This window comes from Nannospalax galili, unplaced genomic scaffold, assembly GCF_000622305.1.
Source record: "Nannospalax galili isolate Female #2095 unplaced genomic scaffold, S.galili_v1.0 scaffold300, whole genome shotgun sequence".
NCBI classification, from domain to species: Eukaryota; Metazoa; Chordata; class Mammalia; order Rodentia; family Spalacidae; genus Nannospalax; species Nannospalax galili.
In genome coordinates this window covers 24058-44356 of record NW_008347322.1, presented here as the reverse complement: position 1 = coordinate 44356, position 20299 = coordinate 24058, and the positions used below count along the sequence as shown (strand labels likewise).

Genomic DNA, 20299 nt, shown 5'->3' with positions numbered 1-20299 from the left:
GAAGCGCACTCGCCGTCCCGGAAGTGCTCGCAGATGGCTGCTGTGAGGGCTGCGGCGGTGCAGCGGCTGCGGCTGGGGCTGCGGGCGGCCTGGTGGCCGTGCGCCTGGCGGGTGAGCGCGCCGCCTGGAGGAGCGGGGTGCCCGGGACGACCGAGCCCGGGATGATGGAGCCCTGGGAGGAGCCGGACGGGAGGACCGAGCCCGGGGAGGTGCGGGGACCTGGGGGGCGCGGGAGTCCGGGAGAACGGAGCCCGGAATGGCGCGGGGCTGGGTGCTCGGGTTCGGGCATCACGGGTGGGCCCGAGCCGCGCGCTGGCGTTGGCGTGGAGCCCAGCCCGCCCCGTCCGCAGACCCCGGGTCTCTGGGCTCCTAGGTCCCCCGCCCTCCTGGGCGCCCCCCGCATCGCAGTCCAGGGCTCCGACGGCGCGGCCGACACTCCTGGTCTCCGGGTGTGGTGCTGGGCTGAGTTGGTCGAGGTGCTCCTTTCCCAGTTCTGAGGACAGGCCTCTCGGGTCCTGTCGTTGCAGGGCTTCTCCCCGCAGGCCAGGGCTGTAAACCTGCCTCCAGGGCTGGCCCCGGGTCCTGGCCGATGGAGCAGCTCCGCGGCGGAAGCCAGGGCCGAAGAGGACTCCTTCCTACAGTGGGCCCTGCTGCTCATCCCCGCCGCCGCCTTTGGCCTGGGGACTTGGCAGGTGAGGCCTGTCCATCCGGGTGGCCCTGACCCCACGGCTCTCTGCCCAACTCACGCCTGGTTCTGCAGGTCCAGCGTCGGAAATGGAAGCTGGATCTGATTGCAGAATTGGAGTCCAGAGTCACGGCCGAGCCCGTCGCTCTGCCTGTAGAGTGAGTGCGCTGTCCCCGTCCCCGGTGTGTGTGTGTGTGTGGGGGGTTCGCCTGGCGTCCTGTCCCTCATTTCCTTGGCCACATGCCGCAGCCCTCGAAATATGCTAGGCCTCCTTTACGAAGCCAGGGTCATGCAGCATAGCTAGAATGTTGTTTTGGTTGCCAGTGTCCCCGTTTGTCAGGTCTCGAGGCGTCTCCCCACAGCCCCCTGCAGAATTGCAGGTGAGGACGCTGCTCTCAACACGAGGGTGCCTTTTTTTCTTAAAATTTTATGTTGTATGCATGTATGTAGGCATACCATGTGCATGCAGTGCCCCTGGAGGCCAGAAGAGGATGCCGGATCCCCTGGACCTGGAGTTGAGAGGTGGTGGTTAGCCGCCAATGTGGGTGCTGGGAATCGAACCCAGGTCCTCTGCTCTTAACCACTGATCCATCTCTCCAGCTTCCCTTTTTTGTTGTTTCTTTGAGGCAGAGTTTCACTATGGCAGGCTGGCCTGTCTTGCAGCTTCCTCCTGCCTCCCTCTGGAGTGTACCACCATGCATAGCTGAGGGTGGTCTTTAAGAAGTGCTCTGCCTGGGACTGGAGAGATGGCTCAGCAGTTAAGAACACTGGCTGTTCTTACAGAAGACCGCGAATCCCAGCACCCAGCAGCTAACAACTGCCCGTTAACTCCAGTCCCAGGGGATCCGACATCCTCTTCTGACCTCCCCGGGCATTGCACCACACGGGTGCACTGACCTACATGCAGGCAATACATGCATACACATAAAACAAAAATAATAAAATTAAAAGTGCTCTGCCTTTCATTGTCATTCAACTTCTAGAGATGCATGGAGGTGATCTTAGAGAACAGTGGGCTGTACTTGGGTTGCATTTTGTGTAAAGTTAACTATACAGAAGTCCACACTTTCTGCTTCTAAACACTGGACTCTGCTGAGGCCGCCCACTGAGGGCACCTGCAATGTGATGGTCCGCCTTTACCTTTCTACATTGGTCTGGCCTGGTGAGCTTGGTAGTATCAAGCCCTGGAGGGTTTCTTCTGGCAACCCTGGCTTGCCCACTGTTCCTCTCCCCTCCTTGTAGCCCAATGGAACTGAAAAATCTGGAGTACAGACCAGTGAAAGTCCGGGGGCACTTTGACCACTCCAAGGAGTTGTACATGATGCCTAGAACCATGGTGGACCCTGCCCGAGAGGCCCGAGAGGCCGGCAGAATCTCCTCCTCGACGGAGACTGGGGCCTATGTCATCACCCCCTTCCACTGCTCTGGCCTCGGGTGAGTAGAACATTTGAGGCCACTGCTGCCTTGCAGGTGTGCTCAGGGTATCCCAATTGTCAGACCTTTGGGAATCCAGGAGACCCAGAAAGCACTGGATCTCGATTCTGACATTAAGCAACTTTCATGGCCAGTTCATGACTAGGCTTTGTATTGTTGAGCTCTAAAAGGGAAGTTGCTTAGGCCCAGCAAACTGCTGGACTGGATTCACACTACAAAAAGCCCAAACCACTGATACCAACTAATAGTGGTGGCAGTCCATTAAAGACCTTTATGTGGAAACTTTTCCCTACCTGAAGCAAGTGTCTGTTGCTCTAGAGTCACCATCCTGGTAAACAGAGGGTTTGTCCCCAAGAGTAAAGTGAATCCGGAGACCCGGCCAAAGGGCCAGGTGAGTCGGCTTTGCTGTCTTGGGAGAGCTGTGCAGGAGTTGGACAGCACCTGCAGGACTAGCTCACCTTCCCTTGTAGGTCCTGGGAGAAGTGGACCTGGTTGGGGTAGTGAGGCTGACAGAGACCAGGAAGCCCTTTGTCCCTGACAACAGTCCAGAACAGAACCACTGGTATTATCGGGACCTGGAGGCCATGGCCAAGATGGCAGGCGCAGAGCCCATTTTCCTTGACGCAGATTTCCGTAGGTCCTTCTCCCCACCCCTCTTATCCTGCCTAGCATGTGGTATGTGGGGCAGCTGGGTGGACCTGGTTCAAGAGGGGCACCAGGAGTGGTGGCTCCAGGCAAGGGCCTGATAGGAGTGACTTGAGTCTGGCCATGCAAAAGGGTCTCAACAGCACAGGGGAACATAAGCCCACTGTCCCTGCAGGGAGCACAGTCCCTGGAGGACCCATTGGAGGGCAGACCCGAGTTACTCTGCGGAATGAGCACATGCAGTACATCCTTACCTGGTAAGTGTCCCTGTCCCTCATCACACTTCCCCTAAACACCCCCACCCCCCCCAGCAGAGCCTAACCCTTCCTTTAACCATAGGTATGGGCTGTGTGCAGCCACATCGTACCTGTGGTTTCAGAAATTTGTGCGGCGGATACCTGGTATGTGAAGTTAGGAACTGGTTCCTGATAACTGAGGTCCCCAAGCATGCACAATTTTAAGGATGGCTTTACTAGATTGTATACTATATATATATAAAATAAAGTCCTTGATCACCAGACTTAAGCTTGGTTTGTTCCCAAAGTATTTTACAGGGAGCACCAACCAATCACCCTGTTTTTTAATGTCTGCCTTGGAGCCACAATGAGTACCCGACACCAGATAAAGGGTAATTCTTTAATTATATTATGTACAGAAAACAGCAGTGTACATTTAACCCAGTTTGGTGGCGAGTTCTTTGGCCTTTGCCTTTTCCAACTTGGCAATGCGAGCCACAGATTTTGGACCCAAGACGTTGCCTCCCCAGTGACGCCGAATCTGAAAGACAGAACAGCAATCAACTTGACCTACCACCCTTCCAGTGTTCAAAACACCATCCTACCTGGCCCTTCCAAGGATATTGCCAGATACATTTATTTGCCCAGTTAAAGACCATCAATTAAAAAAAAAAGCCAGCCTGGTCTACAAAGTGAGTTCCAGGCCAGCTGGGCCTACAGAGAGACCCTGTCTCAAAAAAAAAAAAAGACCAGGCAGACCTTGAAAAAGACTTGAGACACTGCTGGGTGAGCTGCTTACCTCATCGTATCTGTCATTGTAATTGGTCCTGATGGCTTCCACCAGCTTGGCCAGAGCACCTTTGTCTTCCCTGAGGAAGGGAAGGGTTAGGGAGGTGTCACAAATGGAAGCAGGAATCACTTCATTTGTGGCTCCAAACAGGCCTTTTTGCCTCAGATGCAGTATGACCACATGGCTTACTTATTCAGGTGAAGAAATTCTTAACCATCACAGGCACAGGTGTGGGAGGCCAGGGCTTGGTGGGGTAGGGAACCCGGGGCGGGACCCACACTTACGAGTTGACCTGCGTGAAGGCCACAGTGGTGCATGTCTTCCTGTGGACCAGCCGCCCCAGCCTGGCCTTCCCCTTGATGATGCAGTAGGGGACCCCCATCTTGCGACACAGGGCGGGCAGGAAGACCACCAGCTGCAAGAGAGTGTCATCAGCTGGAGAGCATTTTGGCCAGAAGCAGCCGCTGCAGAGGGAGCTTGATGGCAACTGCTCAGGGTCAAAAAGCTCTTAAGTGCACTTCAAAGCCCATCACTGCACAAGCCTCAAGTATCCCTCATGGGTGCTATCCTAAAAGATGACGTCCCAGAATCCATGCCAGACCCACCTCAATGGGGTCCACGTCATGTGCGATCACCACTAGCTGAGCTTTCTTGTTCTCCACCAAGGTGGTGATGGTGTTGACCCCTGGAACACAACCACTGTGTGAGCATTCTCAGGCCACTACAGCCATGAAAAGCAGCCGTACTGAGCTGTGACTCAGTGTTAAAAAGCTCGATTTTGCTCTTCACAGCGATTTCAGGTGAAGAAATTGTTGCATCATTGCACAGCCCCACAGTACTCACGCCCACGGGGGTGGGGGCCACGGGCACACACCCACCTGCTCGAAGCACAGGGGGTCTCTTGGTGGGGACATCCCCTTTGCCAGCAGCCTTCTTCTCAGCTCGGGCCAGCAGCCTCTGCTTCTTCTCCTGCTTTGTCTCGGGCCGGTACTTGTGTGCGAGCTTAAGCAGCTGGGTGGCTGGGGAAGGGTCTCTGTCAGACTCCAGGCTTAAGCTTTGCCCTTTTTTTTTTTGGTCTTTGTGAGACAGGGTCTCCCTGTAGCCCTAGCTGGCCCGGAACTCAGAGCTCAGCCTGCCTCTGCCTCCCGAGTGCTGGGATTAAAGGCATATGCCACCATGCCCTGTAAGCTTTGCAGTTTTGAGGTCCCACTTCACGGCTCAGGTTCCCCAGCCTCCCTTCTGACTTTACCATTTAACAAGATATAAATGCTAAATCCCCCAATCCTGTTCAACTTTTTAAAAAAAAATATTTTTATGTGTATGAGTGTATTGCCTGCATGTGAGTCCACCCATGTCGTGCAGTGCCGCCGCGGTCAGAAGAGGGCTTGGGATTCCTCTGTAACTGGAGTTATGGATGGTTCGTAGCCACCATGTGGGTGCTGCAGATTAAACCCGGGTCCTTTGCATGAGCAGTCAGTGCTCTTTAACTGCTGACCCACCTCCCCAGCCCCCTTTAAAAATCTAAGGCCAGGCATGGTGGTGCACACCTTCGATCTCAGCAGTCAGGAGACAGAGCTTTGTGGGATCAAGGCCAGCTTGGTCCATATACCGAGTTCCAGCCCAGCTGGGGTACAGAAAACCCTACCTCCAAAAAAAGGAAGGCACGTGGTGCAGCGCATAAGGGGCGCGTTCACCCCGACTTCCTGGGACAGGGTCTCTCCCTGCACCTGAGGCATCTCCCCGCCGCATCCTTCCCGTTCTAATGTAATGATGGTGGAGCCTGAACCAGGTAAGGAAGCCCCAGGACACCCGCGCCCTCCTCCTCCCTGGCCTCTCCAAGAGGCCCTCACCCGTCTGCCGGTCCAGGGCCTGGGTGAACTGGTTGATGGCAGGGGGCACTTTCAGCCGCTTGTAGAGGATAGCCCTTTGTCGCTGCAGCCGGATGTAGCGGGGCCATTTGACGAAGCGGGTGAGGTCTCTCTTGGGCTGGATGTCCTGGCCTGAGAAGCACAGGGCGACACAGGGGCGGCTTCACCTCGGTGTCAGGCCGCCCCAGGGCGCTCGCAAGGGCGTCGGTGCATCAGCGATCTTGGTGGCTAAGCGTCATCACCATCTTTCTGATAGCAAATATTCTTTGACATCATCTGCACGCGAGCCGCCGGGGTTGTCGGTGAGCACCCGCCAGGGCGCCAGGGGGTCCCCGAACCCCGCCTGCCACGACACGTGACGCGTCCCAACCCCCCGCTCCTCACCGATGCCGAAGTTCTTGGGCCTCTTCTCGAACAGCGGATTCACCACCTTCTTAGCCTCCTGCTTCTTCACCACGGCGGGGGCCGGGGCCACCTTCTTCCCCTTGGCCTTCTTTCCTTTCGGCTGCGCAGAAAGGAGGAAAGGGCCGGTTAGGCCGTGCGCAGCCTCTGCTCGCCGGGGGCCAGGGCGGTCCTGCTCGCGCATCCGCGATCTCGGTGCGTGCGAGTCCTCCTCGACATCCCTACGACAGGACCGCCAGGTCCTCCGCACGAGCAGAGACCCGATACCGCGGCCCCGGACCGGGACGTGCGCAAGGCGCCGGGGCCATCAGAGCCCGGGCACCCCTAACGGCTCTTCTCGCGGTGCCTTGTGCGGCCCGGGATCCCGCGCAGCGGCGGATGGCGGCGGATGGACCACGACGGCCAGGCGCGCCAGACCTACTCACCATCTTGCTCGGCTGGAGGAGAGAGAAAGAAAAGGGAATTGTGGGTAATATGTATGCGGCCGTGGATAACGCGAGAGCTGGCGCCTGCGCGAGATTTCAGATTTAAAGGGACAGGACTACTTCAAACAGGACGGCGGGATCGGAGCCGCTCCAGGCGCTCGACGCTCGATTCTCTCTGCGTGCTCTGCGCATGTGTGGCGAGGCTGAGCTGGTGTGCGGGTGCACTGGCCCGGGGAAGGGGAGTGGGAGCCCCGGGACCCCGCAGCACAGGCCGAGGTGTCGGGCGGGGCGTAGATTGACGGAGGCAGTAGAAGTGGCTCAAGAGGATCCGTCTGCTCTGCTCCGGGGCGCCCGACCGTGGTGAGGTCAGGTCGGTACCCGGTGCACCCCGGGCTGTCCTGCGCCACCCAGGTCGCCGTGCTCTTCGGCTCCCGGTGCCGCCCGGGGCCCACCAGCTCCCCGTGCACCTGGTGCACCCCGTGTTCCCAGTGCACCCCGCGCAGTCCGGGGCCCACCAGCTCTCCGTGCGCCCACCCAGCTCTCCGTGCACCTGGTGCACCCCGTGCTCCCAGTGCACCCCGCGCAGTCCGGGGCCCACCAGCACTCCGTGCACCCGGTGCACCCCGAGGCCCGCCATGGCCCAGCAGAGAGCCTTGCCTCAGAGCAAGGAGACGCTGCTGCAGTCGTACAACAAGCGGCTCAAGGACGACATCAAGTCCATCATGGACAATTTTACCGAGATAATCAAGACTGCCAAGGTGCGTGGGCGCCGCCTGCAGAGACTCGGGAGAGGCTTGGTCCATGACTTTTCCCCAGCATCCTGGTACCAGTTCTGGACTCCTCTCCAGGGGTGGGGCTGCAGAGGGACATGATAGACCTGCCTGGTGAGGGTGGGGTGTCTACAGTAACAGTTCGGCAGGTAAGTCAATAAACCAAATAACGGGGGCAGGAGATATGGCTCAGCAGCATAAGAGCACTGTCAGCTCTTGCAGAGGACCAGGGTTCAATTCCCAGCACCCACACGGAGGCTAACAACCATTTGTAACTCCAGTTCAGGTGATCCGAAGCCCTCTTCTGTCCTGAGTGGGCACTGTACCCACCTACATGCAGACTTTACACTCACACACATAAAATACTTTAAGAAACCAAATAACGACAAACCAGGGCACAGTAGGGGACTCCAGGTCCAGGCAGGAGTCACCCTCACCTGGCTTGATGGAGCCTTTGCTCTTCAGTGCCACCCAGGTCCTTGTGACGTCTGCTGAGTTTATCCGTGAAGAAAGCTAGTGCAGGGGCTGGTACAGAGGGAGTGACCCAAGGCTAGTGGCTCTGGGAGTGTGACTGAAAGAAATGGGGTAGGCAGGTTGGCAGCTGAGGAGATACTCGGTGGTCAGTGTGGGCCGAACTGCTGCAGAGTTGGCTGCCAGCAGCAGTGGTGGGCCCCAGCTTGCACTTAATGCTGGCCGTGTGGCAAGCTAGTCTTCTGCCAACTGTTGGTGCTGTTTTGTTTAATCTTCCCAAGAACACCATAAGGCAGGTTCCATTGTCCTTTCCATATCCAGAGGCCGAAACAGGTCTAGAAGACTGAATAATTTGCCCAGAGTCACCCGGCTCGTAACTGGCAAGAGTCAGGATTTGAACCCGGGAAGTCTGGTACTTAGTGTCCCAACCTCCACCCTTATGCCCCTTTCCTTGCAGGATCCTGTTAGAAGTCCGTGGGTTGGTAGCCTGGATGCCGGGCTGGGCTCCTAGGGCCACTGTTTATTTGTGAGACACCATGAGTCCTTGGAGGTCTGTGTCATTCTCTAGCTGTCCCATCTGTAAGCTAGGGACAGCAGGCGTGACCTCCCCCCTTGTCCCTTAAGGGACCATATCGCTCTGTTTCACTAATGGTTAACAGGCTTCTTGACACTTGGCTCACTGAGTTAACAGGGTTCTTTGGGCTTTGCTGATGATGTGCCTAGACCCTTTAAACTGCTGTTGCTGGACCTGCTGTCTGCCCCTCCCTGTTCCTGGGCCAGTCACCCTGGGTGTGCCATACTGCTTTCTTACTGTTATGGGAAAATACCTATGTGTTTTGCACTTCTTGAGCATTTATCGTATGTAAACTTGAACTTCCCAACAATAAGCTTCCCAATAAAAGCTTTGAGGAGGCATAAAACACAGCCCCTGAGGAGCAGCCCGAGTCACTCTGCAGGGTATCTACAAACACTATGTGCCATCAGTACTCAGCATGGTGGGTAGCACTCAGGAGGTCACTTAGAAAAGATACTTCCTGGGGTGCAGACTGTGGTGCAGGTCTTTAGTCCCAGTGGTGGGAGGCAGAGGCAGGCAAGTCTCTTAAGTTCAAGGCCAGCCAGGGCTGGCTACACAGTGAGACCCTGTCTCAAAAACACAGAAGAAAAAAGTAAATCTTTGGGGGAAAGAAAAAAAAAGACCCTGTCTTTTTTTTTTATTTTTTTGGTTTTTGTGAGACAGGGTCTCCCTTGTAGCCTCAGCTGGCCTTGAACTCACAGAGATCCACCTGTCTCTACTTCCCAGTGTTGGGATTAAAGGTGTGCACCACCATGCCTGGCCCAATCCGCTGTATTAAAGACAAAACAAAAACACACTTCCTCTTTTCACTCCTTTATTCAACACTGAGTGTAAATACCCTCAAAAAGACTTGGTCAACCTAGGACCCCTCCACCCAGCATAGCGATCAGCGCACTATCCTTTTGTCCTGATGAAGGTGGTTATTGTTGCCCACAGAACAAGAGAGGGTAGGAGTGGACATTCTAGCTGTCTAGGAAGTAGGGTCCTGGGTCTATCAAGGCTGATGGGATAATGTGATGGGGAGGCAGGTATCTGGGCTGTTCCTTTGGACTGTTCCCGTGGGCTGGGCTGAGCCAGTGGTGGGCACTCTGACTAGCTGGGCTGATTCCAGGCTTTCTTTTCTGCCTACAGATTGAGGATGAGACACAGGTGTCTCGGGCCACTCAGGGTGAACAGGACAATTACGAGATGCATGTGCGAGCAGCTAACATTGTGAGTAGCCACGGTAGAGGACACCCCTGCTGGGGTCACGGGCGGAGTCCAGGTCTTCTGCCCTTCCTCCTACTCAAGCCCCAAAGGAAAACCACAGAGAAGCATGCTTCCACCCCTTGGCAACCTTTGAGAACAGGAATTGTCTCCCAGTAAGCACTGGAAGGAGACCCAGGCAGACAGTTGCCTGGTCCATCCTGTGGCTGTGTGGTGGTGAGGAGGAAGGCAGCCCTTGCTGACACAAAGGTTCCCCAGTGCTGGTTGTGAATGGAAAGACAAATCACTGAGTGAGTTATGTGAACTCTCCAGATGTCACGGGGAAGGCCCAGCAGGTCAGTGTCCATGCAGTGAGTACTGACAGATGATAATGCAGAGGGAAAGGACCCCAAGAAACCGCCCAGCTGCACCTCTGCTGCCTCCAGGAAAGAATGAGGCAGATGGCAACCTGGGACACTGTCTTTCTCTGTAGGATCTAAATTTAGTGTATAGGTTGAGCAAGCGTGCCCTCCTCTGGTCCCTGTGGGTGCCAATCCTGCCTCCCTGGCTCCTCTTCTATGTCCTCACAGACGGCTCTGGGCAGGCCAATACTTCCTCTATGCAGGCCAGCAAGAAGAGGCTCCCAGAGAGGCCACTGCCCCCGCCTCCTCATGCCTACCCTGTTTATGACGGTGGCAGGTCCGACCACTGCCCCCGCCTCCTCATGCTTACCCTGTTTACAATGGTGGCAGGTCCGAGCGGGGGAGTCACTGATGAAGCTGGTGTCTGACCTCAAGCAGTTCCTGATACTCAACGACTTCCCGTCTGTGAATGAAGCCATTGACCAGCGTAACCAGCAGTTGCGTGCCTTGCAGGAGGAATGTGACCGCAAGCTCATCACCCTGCGGGATGAGGTCTCCATCGACCTGTATGAGCTGGAGGAGGAGTTCTACTCGTCCAGGTACAAATAGGGCCGGACTCCCTTGCAGGGCAGTGCCTGCCCACCTGGGCCTGGCCAGGGCCTTGTGTTTTTCCAAACCCTTCCTGGCCTTGGCAGCAGAGCTGGTGCCTGGGTTCCAGACCTGAGCCCCTGGCTAGAGCGATTGATGGACAGTCACAGCCAACCATCTGCCAGGGCCCCAGCCCTTCCCCTCAGTGCTGAGGGGTGAACCTCACAGGACTTGGTGTTGGGAGGCTGAGGCTGGAGAAGGGCATCCCCTAGGGGGTGGGGAGCCCTCCTGGCCCCTCAGTCTCCGGCTCGCTGCTCTTGGATCTCCATTTAGACATCATTTTAGCCAAGGCTGGATTGGCCCCCCTGCAGCCCCCAGGCCCCTGCCTATGTCCCCTGTCCTGGATACCACTGCCCACTCCTTGCCCAGAGAACAGTTCCATGTGAGTGTCCTCAGATTCCACAGCCTGGAGGCAGGGAACCCTGGGAGGAGGAGAAAGGGGCCCAAGCGAAGTGACCTTGAAAAGCCAGCCTGGATACGTGGAGATCTGCTTCCTGGTCGGCCAGCCTTTCACGGAATTGGAGCCTCCTGGTGTCAGGCCTGTTCTGGCTCCAGGAAAGAGCTGTGGGCAGGACCAGTCGCCCAGCCTTCACAGGGCACTTAGAATCTTGAAACCTAAGACTGAGCTGGAGAGACCCAAGAAGTCATAGTCTACTATGGTTTATGTGGGGGAACTGAGGCTGGAGAATGGAGGCTTTGCACCTCACCCCGTTAGCTGGGGAAGTTACGGTTCTGTCCACAGCCAGGGTCCCAGCCACCTTGTGCTCTCTCCCAGACAACCTCCCTCCTGTGGTAGGTTTGCTACTCTTTCCCTCCTGTGGAAGCACAGATGTCCAGAGTTGCTGTATTGTATGGTCTGCAACTTGGTTGTCTCATCCTAGACTCAGGGTCACTGCTAGAGCAGTTCTAGAGTTTTCCAGTGGGTTCTGAGACTATTTTTGGTCTCTGATACCCATCAACTTAGCAGTCAGGTGGGGGCATCTCAGGGTGAGCTCCTTTACATCAGGCAGCTGCTGTCTCAAGGGCCCCTGCCTGGATCAGCCTTGGGACAGTGACCTAGCCCTGCCTCAGGTTGAGGGCCAGAGGGAGGAGGGGATGTGAGAGCCAAGACTGGAAGCCAGGGACCCTGAGCGCTAGGCTCCCAAAGTCCTCTTCAGTCAATCTGTCTTGCATCACTTGGGGGGGGGGTTTCTGGGCCAGGCTGTGTCTACTCCCCCAGAGCCCTCATGGAAAAGTAGTTGTCCCTCTGCCTCTGGGTCACCTGCAGTGCAGGGCTCTTCTGACCAGGGCCAGTGGGTTTTGTCTGCTCCATCTGCCTTGTGCCTATACCACCTGCCTTCCCACCACATGCTGCTCCTGCCTGTGCTGCCTGCTCACTGCTTGCTCCTTCTGGCTCTGCCTCCCCTCTACTCTCCTGGAGATGCCACTCTGTGCCATGGGTGGTTCTGAGATGGGCCGCCAAGGGCGGGTGTAGACAGCCAGGGCCTCCTGGTGCACATTAGACCAGGTGGGAACAGACGTGCTCTGGGTCACCACTGCCCTGACTTGATGAGGCAGTCCTTGCTTCCCCCTACCTTTGGTCTTCCCTGTGTGACATGGGAAGCCAAGTGCTCAGAGCCCAGGGGCCCATAGGACTGGAGAGGTAGCGTGCAGGGAAGTGCCAGGGCCTGTGTTCCTGTTATGTTTTAGGCCAAGTACTTGGCAGACAGACATGGGATCTCTGCCACCAAGGGCTCTGTAGAGTCTTATCACCACGCTGGCTGGTGAGCAGTGGGTGTTGAGGGAGGGAGGAAGTTCAGCAGGAACCAGGAGAGTCCCACGTGTCAGCTGTGCAGAAAGGACACCAGTGTGGCCCCTGGGAGAGGGCCTGATAAAGTCACGGCCTGTGGGTGCTTTTCTCCCTTTGGATGCGAGGGTGGCCAGACCTGCTTGGCAGAGGGGCTAGCGCAGAGGAGAGGAAGGGGAGGCATTTGGGCGGTGGTCGTTTCTTAACTCTGCATCTGTCTTGCTTTCCCTTCCCTGGCTTCCCTCTGCCTGCTCCTGTCACTCCTGGGGGTTTCTGGTGGTGGCAAAGCTCGAGTCTCTGCGAAGCTAATGACCAGCCTCTGTGCGAAGCTTACTGGAGGCTGGACCCCGACACAGATTCTGCTGATGGCCTCTCGGCCCCTCTGCTGGCATCCCCGGAGCCCGGTGCTGGTCCCCTGCAGTCTGCAGCCTCTGCCCACTCCCATGCTGGTGGCCCTGGCCCTACGGAGCACACCTGATCCTCTTGGGGCTGCCCTCTCAGGACTGCCCTCCCCAGGTCCCTAGTTTATCAGAAAGGAAGTTCTGGGCTCCCCTCTAGGTGCCCACCACAGCCCTGCTTCTTTCAGCCTTCATCTGGGGACTCCAGGACCAGTTCCCCATGTAGTTGGGGGCACTATTGCAGTCATTTCCAGGATGCCCTCATCTCTAGCAGCTGCCTTACCTTCCTGACTGCCAGGTGGTAGGAAGCTTGTGGAATAGATGAGTGGCTGGTGCAGGGAAGACAGCCTTGGTTTAGAATTGGGAGGCGCTCAGTGGCTGTGGTGGCCAAGCCCAGACAACCTCCCTAGGCCAGGGCTCCTGTGCCTTGTGCCCAGAGCACAATTGTCTGCCCTGGCAAAGCTGTGTGAAGCCAGCCGGGTGCTTTGTCCTGGATTCTGCTGCCATTTCAGTCTACTTTTGTAACAAGAATGTTGAATAAAAATCACCGTTTTGTGTTTTCACCTTCTTCCTTAGTTCCAGACCAGCCTTGGGTTCCTTGAGCAGCAGCCCTTTTCTTCCAGGCATCCATTCCGTGGGTCCTTGGCATTGGGGTGAATGAATGAGAAATCTGTCCTATCTGTAATGTGGCTGGGGCAGCAGTGTATCTGCTGCCTCCCAGTTCTACCATCCCAGCTTAGTCCTGTCATGTCTGCATCTTAGGTGTGGGCACAAGGGCCACAGGCCGGGAAGCGGCTGAGACAGTACTTGGGCCCTGGGAACTCGCTGCAGTACTGTTCGGTACCAGGTTGACCACTGACATGCAGGAACCATGGTGCTGGGCAACACTTCATCTCCTTTGGATGAAGGAAGCCTTTGGGGACCAGGAAGAACACAGGGTAGCCTAGGACCTGCATGGCCAAGCAGAACCTGGGGTGGCCCCAAGTCACCTTTCTGGGAGAGAGATTTTTTCCATTAACGAGGAAGTCTGCATTATTTTAAACATTATGTGTGAGTGTATTGCCTGCATGGATGTAAGTGTACCCGTTTTGCCCAATGTCCACGGAAGTCAGAACGAAGGTGTTGGATCCCCTGGAATTAACGGATGGTTGTTAGCTGCCATGTGGATGCTGGGAACCGAACTTGGGTCATCTGCAAGAACAGCCAGTATTCTTAACCACTGAGCCGTTCTCTCCAGCCCCATTCCGCAGTATTTTAATTGCGTGAAGAGTGTGAAGGGGCGCACCGAGGAAGAAAGCTTAGCTCCCTGGATGCGGGAGTGGGGAACACAAGCAGCAGTGGTGTGCCTTTGGGTTTCCCAAAACTAATGAAAAAGCTTTAAAGTAGAGCCAGCGACTTGTTTGTACGGTGCCTGAGGAGCCAGTTCTCTGAAACCGGTGTCAGGATTTATGTGATGCTTGACCGTACCAAAGCCTGAGCTGGGGACGCTGGAACAGACGGAAAAGCTTCGAGTAGCGTAAGGAAAGCCCAGATAGCGCCCCAGGGGACTCGTCCTCTGCTTATATGTTCTCTATACGAGCCATCTGAACCGTCTGCAAACCGACCCCTAAATACCCAGTGTGGGCCCCCAGGGGACTCGTCCTCTGCTTATATGTTCTCTATACGAGCCATCTGAACCAGTGTGGGCTGGACACTGCCTCAAGACCCAGGACCAAGCTCATCACCGGAGGTCGCTGCAGCCTCCCGGGGTCCACGCCACCCCTGCTGATTCACACACCACCTCTTTACACCTATTTACCATGGCACCTGTGAGCTGTCTGAGCCCAGCAGGACAGGGCGCGGTGGTGAGGCGGGAATGGGGTGCTGAGCGTCCGTGCAGGCCCGGCTGGGGAGGCCCAGAGGACACGGTCGGGGTCCTGAGGCTCAGGTTCCGGCGCGCTGTCAGCTCCAGGATCCCCTTTACTCGGAAACTTCCGCTCACGCGCCAGGCCTGGCTAATCGAGCGCCGGGTTGGTGGCGGCCGCTGTACTCAGTAGCTTCCGGTGTCGCCAGATTAGATTAAACGAGCTCCGAGTATTAGCGTGTTCCTATGCGGTAACTTCCGGCGCGGTCAGGCCTGGCTAATCGAGCGCTCCGCTCGCCGCGTCCGCTCACGCGGAGCTTCAGGGGCCCGAGCGACGTCGGAACCTCCAGCCATGGCGTCTCTGCGCGCCAAGGACGCCTACCTGCAGGACCTGGCCAGCCGGATCTGCGCGCGGCCCGGACCGGAGCGGCCAAGGCGGGAGCGCGGTGAGGCGGGCTGGGCGGGCAGCGGAGCACTTCCGCTTTAGGGGTCCCGAGACCTATAGGATCCCCAAGTCCACGGGGTCCCGGAGTCCATGGCGGGTGGGGGGGGTCTCCGAGTCCACGGGGTCTCCCAGCCCAAGTAGCTCCCGGAACCCGTCTGGGTGGACGTCCGACTGCGAGGACCGGTGCCCCTGCATCGGACAGAAACCGGCCACCCGCGGCTGGGGCTCCCACGCGCTGGGCCCTGATGGAGTGGGGCTGGGGAGGGACGCGCAGCCGTAAACACAACCGGCCTCACTGTTTTGAGAGTGGAAACCCGCGTTCTCCGCCTGGTGGCCGCCCGGGTTGCTTTGTTCCTGTGTCTTTCGCTTAGTGAAACGGCGTTACCCACGAGTCCCACGCCGGCTTTTATTTCGTGTTTAGAACGTGTGGCTGGTCTGCTGCCCAGACCTTTTCTGGCTCTGAACTCCGTGGAAAGGCGTCACTGGCTTCTCCACCCCCAATTCTTTGCCTCCCTGCGGGATCCGTGCCTTGCAAGACCTTTCTGTTGAGTGGGTCAGAGGGATGGGGGTGTAGCTTTTTGTCGTGTTGCGTTTCAGCTGTCAAGACAAAAGGCTCTGAAGCCTCAGAACCCCCCAAAAAGAAAGGGAAAAAAGCACAAAAGAAAGCCAGGGAGCGGAAGCAGGGGGCTGCAGAGCACAAGACCAAGGCCCTGGGGAAGAAATCACCCCTTACTTCTGGGACCAAGAAGCCAGCAGCAGCCAAACAGGAGGAGGCTTCCAGCTCCACAGAATCCCCTGCAGGTGTGTGTCGGGGGGTCTCCAGGATGTGCAGGGGCAGGGCTGGGATGGGTCTCAGATGTAAGTGCAGTCCTCTCTGCTCATGCCAAGGACCAGCATGCATGTGAGATGCTACAGGACTCCCCATAGAGCGAAGATCACAGGCGTGCAGTGGGCGTGAGGGCTGGAGAGATGGCTCAGCGGTTAAGAGCAGTGGCTACTCTTGTAGAGGACTGGGGTTCAGTTCCCAGCACCCACATGGCAGCTAACAACCACCTGTAACTCCAGTTCCAGGGGATCTAACGCCCTCTTCTGACCTCCACAGGCATTGCACAACTCGGGGGCACTTACACACATGCAGGCAATACTCTCATACACATAAAATAAAATACTCAAGAAAAAGAAAAGAAGCCCATAGTGACCCCATGCCCCGTGGCAACCAGGTGGCAAAGGTCCCTGAGGACCTGGAGCAACTCGGTGCTGTTTTCTTACAGCACAGTGACCAACCTTGCAGAGCAGTCCACTAGTACCTGTCTTAGAGGAGGTTGTAGGGACCAGTCCAAGTTGAAAGTAGCCTATTAATCCATGAGTGGCCCCAGGTTACAGGGAGGACAGCACTCAAGGCTGAGGCTTAGGTGCTGGGTCCTGGGAGGAGAAGGATGAGCTGGAGGGTGTTGTTTTCAGTCCAGTCTCCTTCCTTGCAGATGGCCAGGCCACAGGGCCTGACTCTGTCTTTGCTCTGGATTTTCTGCGACAGCGGCTGCATGAGAAGATCCAACAGGCCCGGAGCCAGGTAAGTGTGGAGTGACTTCCCTAGCTGACTTGGGATGGGGCTCCTTCCTGCTGGGGGAGCAGGTACAGTTGCTCCATGGTCACCAGCCTCCAGCCAGCTCTTCTCTGTCCCTCAGAGGAGTATGGCTTCCTTGAGGAGCTGCCTCCACTGATCCATCTGGGTAGAGTGTGGCCTAAATCTCTCCCTCTGAAAGTCCTGAAGGGAAGTGACCTGCCCAGCCCTGAGGACTGACCATCCTTGGCTCTGCTGTGTGGTGCTGGCCTCCCCTCCCACCCCATTTTCCTAGGCTCTTCTTTTAAGCCTTGAATTCCTTCTCATCATCCCAGGATATGTCCCTGGCTGTCCCCAGGTTCCCAGGAGGAGCTCCAGGCTGTTGGTCCTGCAGTAGAGGTCTGGGTCATTCCGATCTGGAGCACTTTGCTGGCTGAGAATCAGGAAGGGCTGCAGGGAGAGCCCAGCCTGGGCCTGTCCTGAGCAGAACACAGTGGCCCGGCCTGCTGGAACGGCCCAGGAGCTGGAGGCTGTGGTCTTGCTAGGGGTTCCTCATCCTAGTGGGGTTACTGTCCTTGGGGTAATGGGACATGTCGTTGTGAAACACTGACACCGTGGGCTGGTGGCGTGCACAGAGACCGCCTCTCGATTCCTCCAGCCCTGATCTCACCTCTGCCATGTGCTGGGTGGGGCAATCCTGGGGCTGAGGGAGCCTGATGTGTGAACCCCCATTTACCCTTAGGGCAGCAGCAGGGAGCTCTCTGCTGCCACTCTGGAGAAAAGGCGGAGGAGGAAGCAGGAGCGGGACCGGAAGAAGAGGAAGCGAAAGGAGCTGAGGGCGAAGGAGCAGGCTGCGAAGGCTGAGGAGGAGAAGGCTGCCGATGCGTCCCCAGAAGTGGCCTGCACAGAGCCACAGGAACCGGGGCTGATCTTTAATAAGGTGAGTTGGGAGCAGAGGCTGTGGGGAAGGAGATCTCTGGGCTGCATGAACGAAGCCAGGTCGTTGGTCAGGGTGCTGGTGATGGCTGGGGTGTGTACCCCTCGCTGCTCCTGAAACTGGGGGCGGTGCCCCTCGCTCCTGGTGGGGGGGGGGGCCTGGGGCGTCCCTGTGCGCTGATTGCCCCTGCCTTGCAGGTGGAGGTGAGTGAGGAGGAGCCGGCCAGCAGGGCCCAGCGCAGGAAGGAGAAGCGGCAGAAGGTGAAGGGGAACCTGACGCCGCTGACCGGCAGGAACTACCGGCAGCTGCTGGAGCGCCTGGAGGCTCGGCAGGGCCGCCTGGAGGAGCTGCGAGAGCGGGACTCGGGCAAGGCCCAGGAACTGGAGGCCAAGATGAGGTGGACCAACCTGCTGTACAAGGCGGAGGGCGTCAAGATCCGAGACAACCAGCACCTGCTGCAGGAGGCCCTGAAGCGCAAGGAGAAGCGCCGGGCACAGCGGCAGCGGCGCTGGGAGAAGCGCTCGGAGCATGTGGTGGAGAAGATGCAGCAGCGGCAGGACCGGAGGCGCCAGAACCTGCGCAAGAAGAAGGCGGCCAGGGCTGAGCAGCGTCTGCAGAAGGCACGCAGGAAGGGCCGTGTGCTGCCCCAGGACCTGGAGCGCGCTGGCCTCTCCTGAGCCGCCTGCCCTGCGCCCCCTCCCCTGCTGGGCATCTTCTCCCCGGCTGCCACCTCCCTCCTGAGGCTTGACCCTCCAGGTGGTATGCGACCTGGTGCAGGTCTAGTCTCTGGGTCCCCGTACCTAGTGGACATTTACCGCCCACAGCTGTTGTGAAGGCTGGGGTCATCTGCCAAAGAGAATGCTTCAGTGTCACCTTGAGCGGGGCCACCACCGACCTTCAGTCCCTACTGAAGGGCCAACCAGATCTATGCCCATGTATGTGAGGGGGGATGGCTTCCTTGGTGTCCAGAGTTGGGGAAGCAGGAGGGATTGAGGTGAGGCACTCCATTGGCCCCTTCCTGCCCACCTGTGCTTCTGGTGGACACAGTAGAGCAAAAGGCCCTGGCCAGCTGCTTCTCTAGTCCACTAGTGCCTGGAAGGAGGGGAACCCAGAGGACTTCCTGGGAGAGTCTAGGTGCGATAGGGGGTGCCTTGGGCCGGAGCTCCAGGGCCACCTTGCTCTGCCTGGCCACTTTGCCTTTCGGTCTAATTTCCTTGTCAACCTCAGTAATACTTGAACCAACATCCAGCTCAAAACTCAGAGGGCAGAAAGTACCTTCCCAGATGCAGTGGTTGATGCCTTCAGGATCCTAGAGTCGGGGCAGAATGGCTCCTGGGGGTGGAGGGTTAGAGGCAGGCCTGCTGCTGCAAGCCACCGTTGGGGGAAGCAACCTGGACTTAGCACAGCAAGCAGACTCCAGCTGTCTTCAGAAAGCGCTGGTTTTCCTTTGCTGCACTTGGGTCAGCCAGAGAAAGTGACTCGTGGCCCAGAAATAACAGGTTTTCATAGGATTTTTTCATGTCTTTCTGGTAGTAACCATATTGGGTTTGCGACAACATAGATGTGTATGTGCCTTTTATCACATGCTATTTAAACTGTTACAAAAGCAGGTATTTCTGGCAAGTGTGGGCAAGGGTTGTGACAGTCTGAGGAACCCTGTTGATGCCAGTACAGTCCAGCTGTTTTAGCAAACACTGTAAATAAGATCACAGACTAGTTTTGTGGTTGTCTGTCCTTAGCCTGATCTCAGAGGGCAAGGTTTTCTTTTATGATTTGAGTGTAAGTAGACATTTCCAAAGTCCTGTTACTTCTGCGGAGATCAGCAAGCGTGTATTAGAACGGGTTCCTGCTAAATACATTTGTTAGCACTTACCTGCCACACGGGACAGTTAAACCACAGTTCACTGGTTCCGCATCAGGTTAATTTCTCCTCATCAAGAGGAGCAGAAAGCGGAATGGACAGCAGTGCAGCGCTATCCTCCCAGGTGAGGGCGGACAGCAGCGCAGAAGGCTTTGCAGGGCTGAGTTTGGGTTTGTCCTGAAGACTGAGCAGCTGGTAAGAAATGACCCCTTTCCCCCTTCTACCCACTGCTTGATAAGTGGGTAGAACTTTCCCACAGCACACAGTTGCAACAGGGCTGAGAATAAGCACATTTTAATCTAGCGTGTGATATTTGTGCTTCAGCTATGATGTGGCTGAAATGGGGGGATCCTTATGAAGTGCACTGTGGGCTTTGGGATGTGGAGAGCGCCTGGGCCAGGTCTGGTGTGAGCTAGTCCGATACTGAGGAGCCAGAGGCAAGCCACCCGGGTCTCCTTAGAAGCGAGTTGGTGTCTAGCACGTTTAATCTCCACACAGAAAAAACACAAAAGCCAGCCCCGGATGGTGCCAGTGTAGTTTCCTAGTTGGCCCAGCTTTCCTGTCTACAGTGCCTTCATCTGGGAATCAGGTTATGCTGAACCGTGGCTTCTAGTCAGTGGTCGTCTAAGCTCCTGACTGCTTATAATGCATCTAAGCAGTTGAATATGATGTTAGTTTCTTGAGACTGGTTCTTTCCCAGTACGGCTCTACTGAGCGCTGCCACTGTGGTCCTTTCTGTTCATTCTCTTTCCCTGCTCTTAGCAGACCTGCCCTGTGTTTGGGTACCACTCTACTGTGTCCTGCCTGGCAAGGTGGTAGAAGTCTGGAAGACCACAGAGGGATGATGGGACATCATACAAGGCACAAAACACTGTTTAAGAAAGAGCTCTGCAGTAGTACTGGGTAAGGCAAAGTTGACCTTACAACTCTAGGTAGACGACTGGGCTCCAGTGGGACATCCGGGTACAAATGC

General features: G+C 56.8%; 4 protein-coding genes and 2 non-coding genes across 7 annotated transcripts; 3 read left to right on the top strand and 3 right to left on the bottom strand.

Moving 5' to 3' along the window:
• The first annotated feature begins 1 nt into the window (after position 1).
• LOC103742806 (surfeit locus protein 1) lies at positions 2 to 3284 on the top strand. Its single transcript, XM_008843903.3, has 8 exons — positions 2 to 111; positions 528 to 692; positions 761 to 843; positions 1928 to 2119; positions 2438 to 2510; positions 2590 to 2752; positions 2940 to 3021; positions 3104 to 3284. Exons 1-8 carry the CDS (start codon positions 34 to 36, stop codon positions 3171 to 3173), a joined length of 906 nt encoding a protein of 301 aa, XP_008842125.2. The 5' UTR covers positions 2 to 33; the 3' UTR covers positions 3174 to 3284.
• A 102-nt stretch (positions 3285 to 3386) lies between these two features.
• On the bottom strand, positions 3387 to 6561 carry Rpl7a (ribosomal protein L7a). The gene is made up of 8 exons (XM_008843902.2): positions 6486 to 6561; positions 6043 to 6163; positions 5641 to 5790; positions 4669 to 4809; positions 4396 to 4475; positions 4075 to 4205; positions 3800 to 3869; positions 3387 to 3541 (listed from the first exon to the last, which is right to left on the bottom strand). Exons 1-8 carry the CDS (start codon positions 6486 to 6488, stop codon positions 3437 to 3439), a joined length of 801 nt encoding a protein of 266 aa, XP_008842124.1. The 5' UTR covers positions 6489 to 6561; the 3' UTR covers positions 3387 to 3436.
• LOC115072188 lies at positions 4542 to 4616 on the bottom strand. The gene has a single exon (XR_003851258.1). It is a non-coding gene; the product is annotated as a small nucleolar RNA SNORD36 (small nucleolar RNA).
• LOC115072189 lies at positions 5867 to 5939 on the bottom strand. Its single transcript, XR_003851259.1, has one exon. It is a non-coding gene; the product is annotated as a small nucleolar RNA SNORD24 (small nucleolar RNA).
• Positions 6562 to 6664: 103 nt separating the features above from the next.
• Positions 6665 to 13247, top strand: Med22 (mediator complex subunit 22). 2 transcript variants are annotated; one of them, XM_029568714.1, is made up of 5 exons: positions 6665 to 7005; positions 7089 to 7243; positions 9432 to 9512; positions 10238 to 10446; positions 12570 to 13247. In XM_029568714.1, exons 2-5 carry the CDS (start codon positions 7121 to 7123, stop codon positions 12757 to 12759), a joined length of 603 nt encoding a protein of 200 aa, XP_029424574.1. In that variant the 5' UTR covers positions 6665 to 7005; positions 7089 to 7120; the 3' UTR covers positions 12760 to 13247. The 2 variants fall into 2 exon arrangements, with proteins under 2 accessions (XP_029424574.1, XP_029424573.1); XM_029568713.1 differs by having other exon boundaries at positions 6665 to 7013; positions 7097 to 7243.
• Positions 13248 to 14736: 1489 nt separating this feature from the next.
• Positions 14737 to 19174, top strand: Surf6 (surfeit 6). Its single transcript, XM_008843900.3, has 5 exons — positions 14737 to 14968; positions 15565 to 15768; positions 16449 to 16537; positions 17271 to 17468; positions 17663 to 19174. The coding sequence occupies exons 1-5, from the start codon at positions 14875 to 14877 to the stop codon at positions 18140 to 18142; spliced, it is 1065 nt and encodes a 354-aa protein (XP_008842122.1). The 5' UTR covers positions 14737 to 14874; the 3' UTR covers positions 18143 to 19174.
• The last annotated feature ends 1125 nt before the right edge of the window (positions 19175 to 20299 follow it).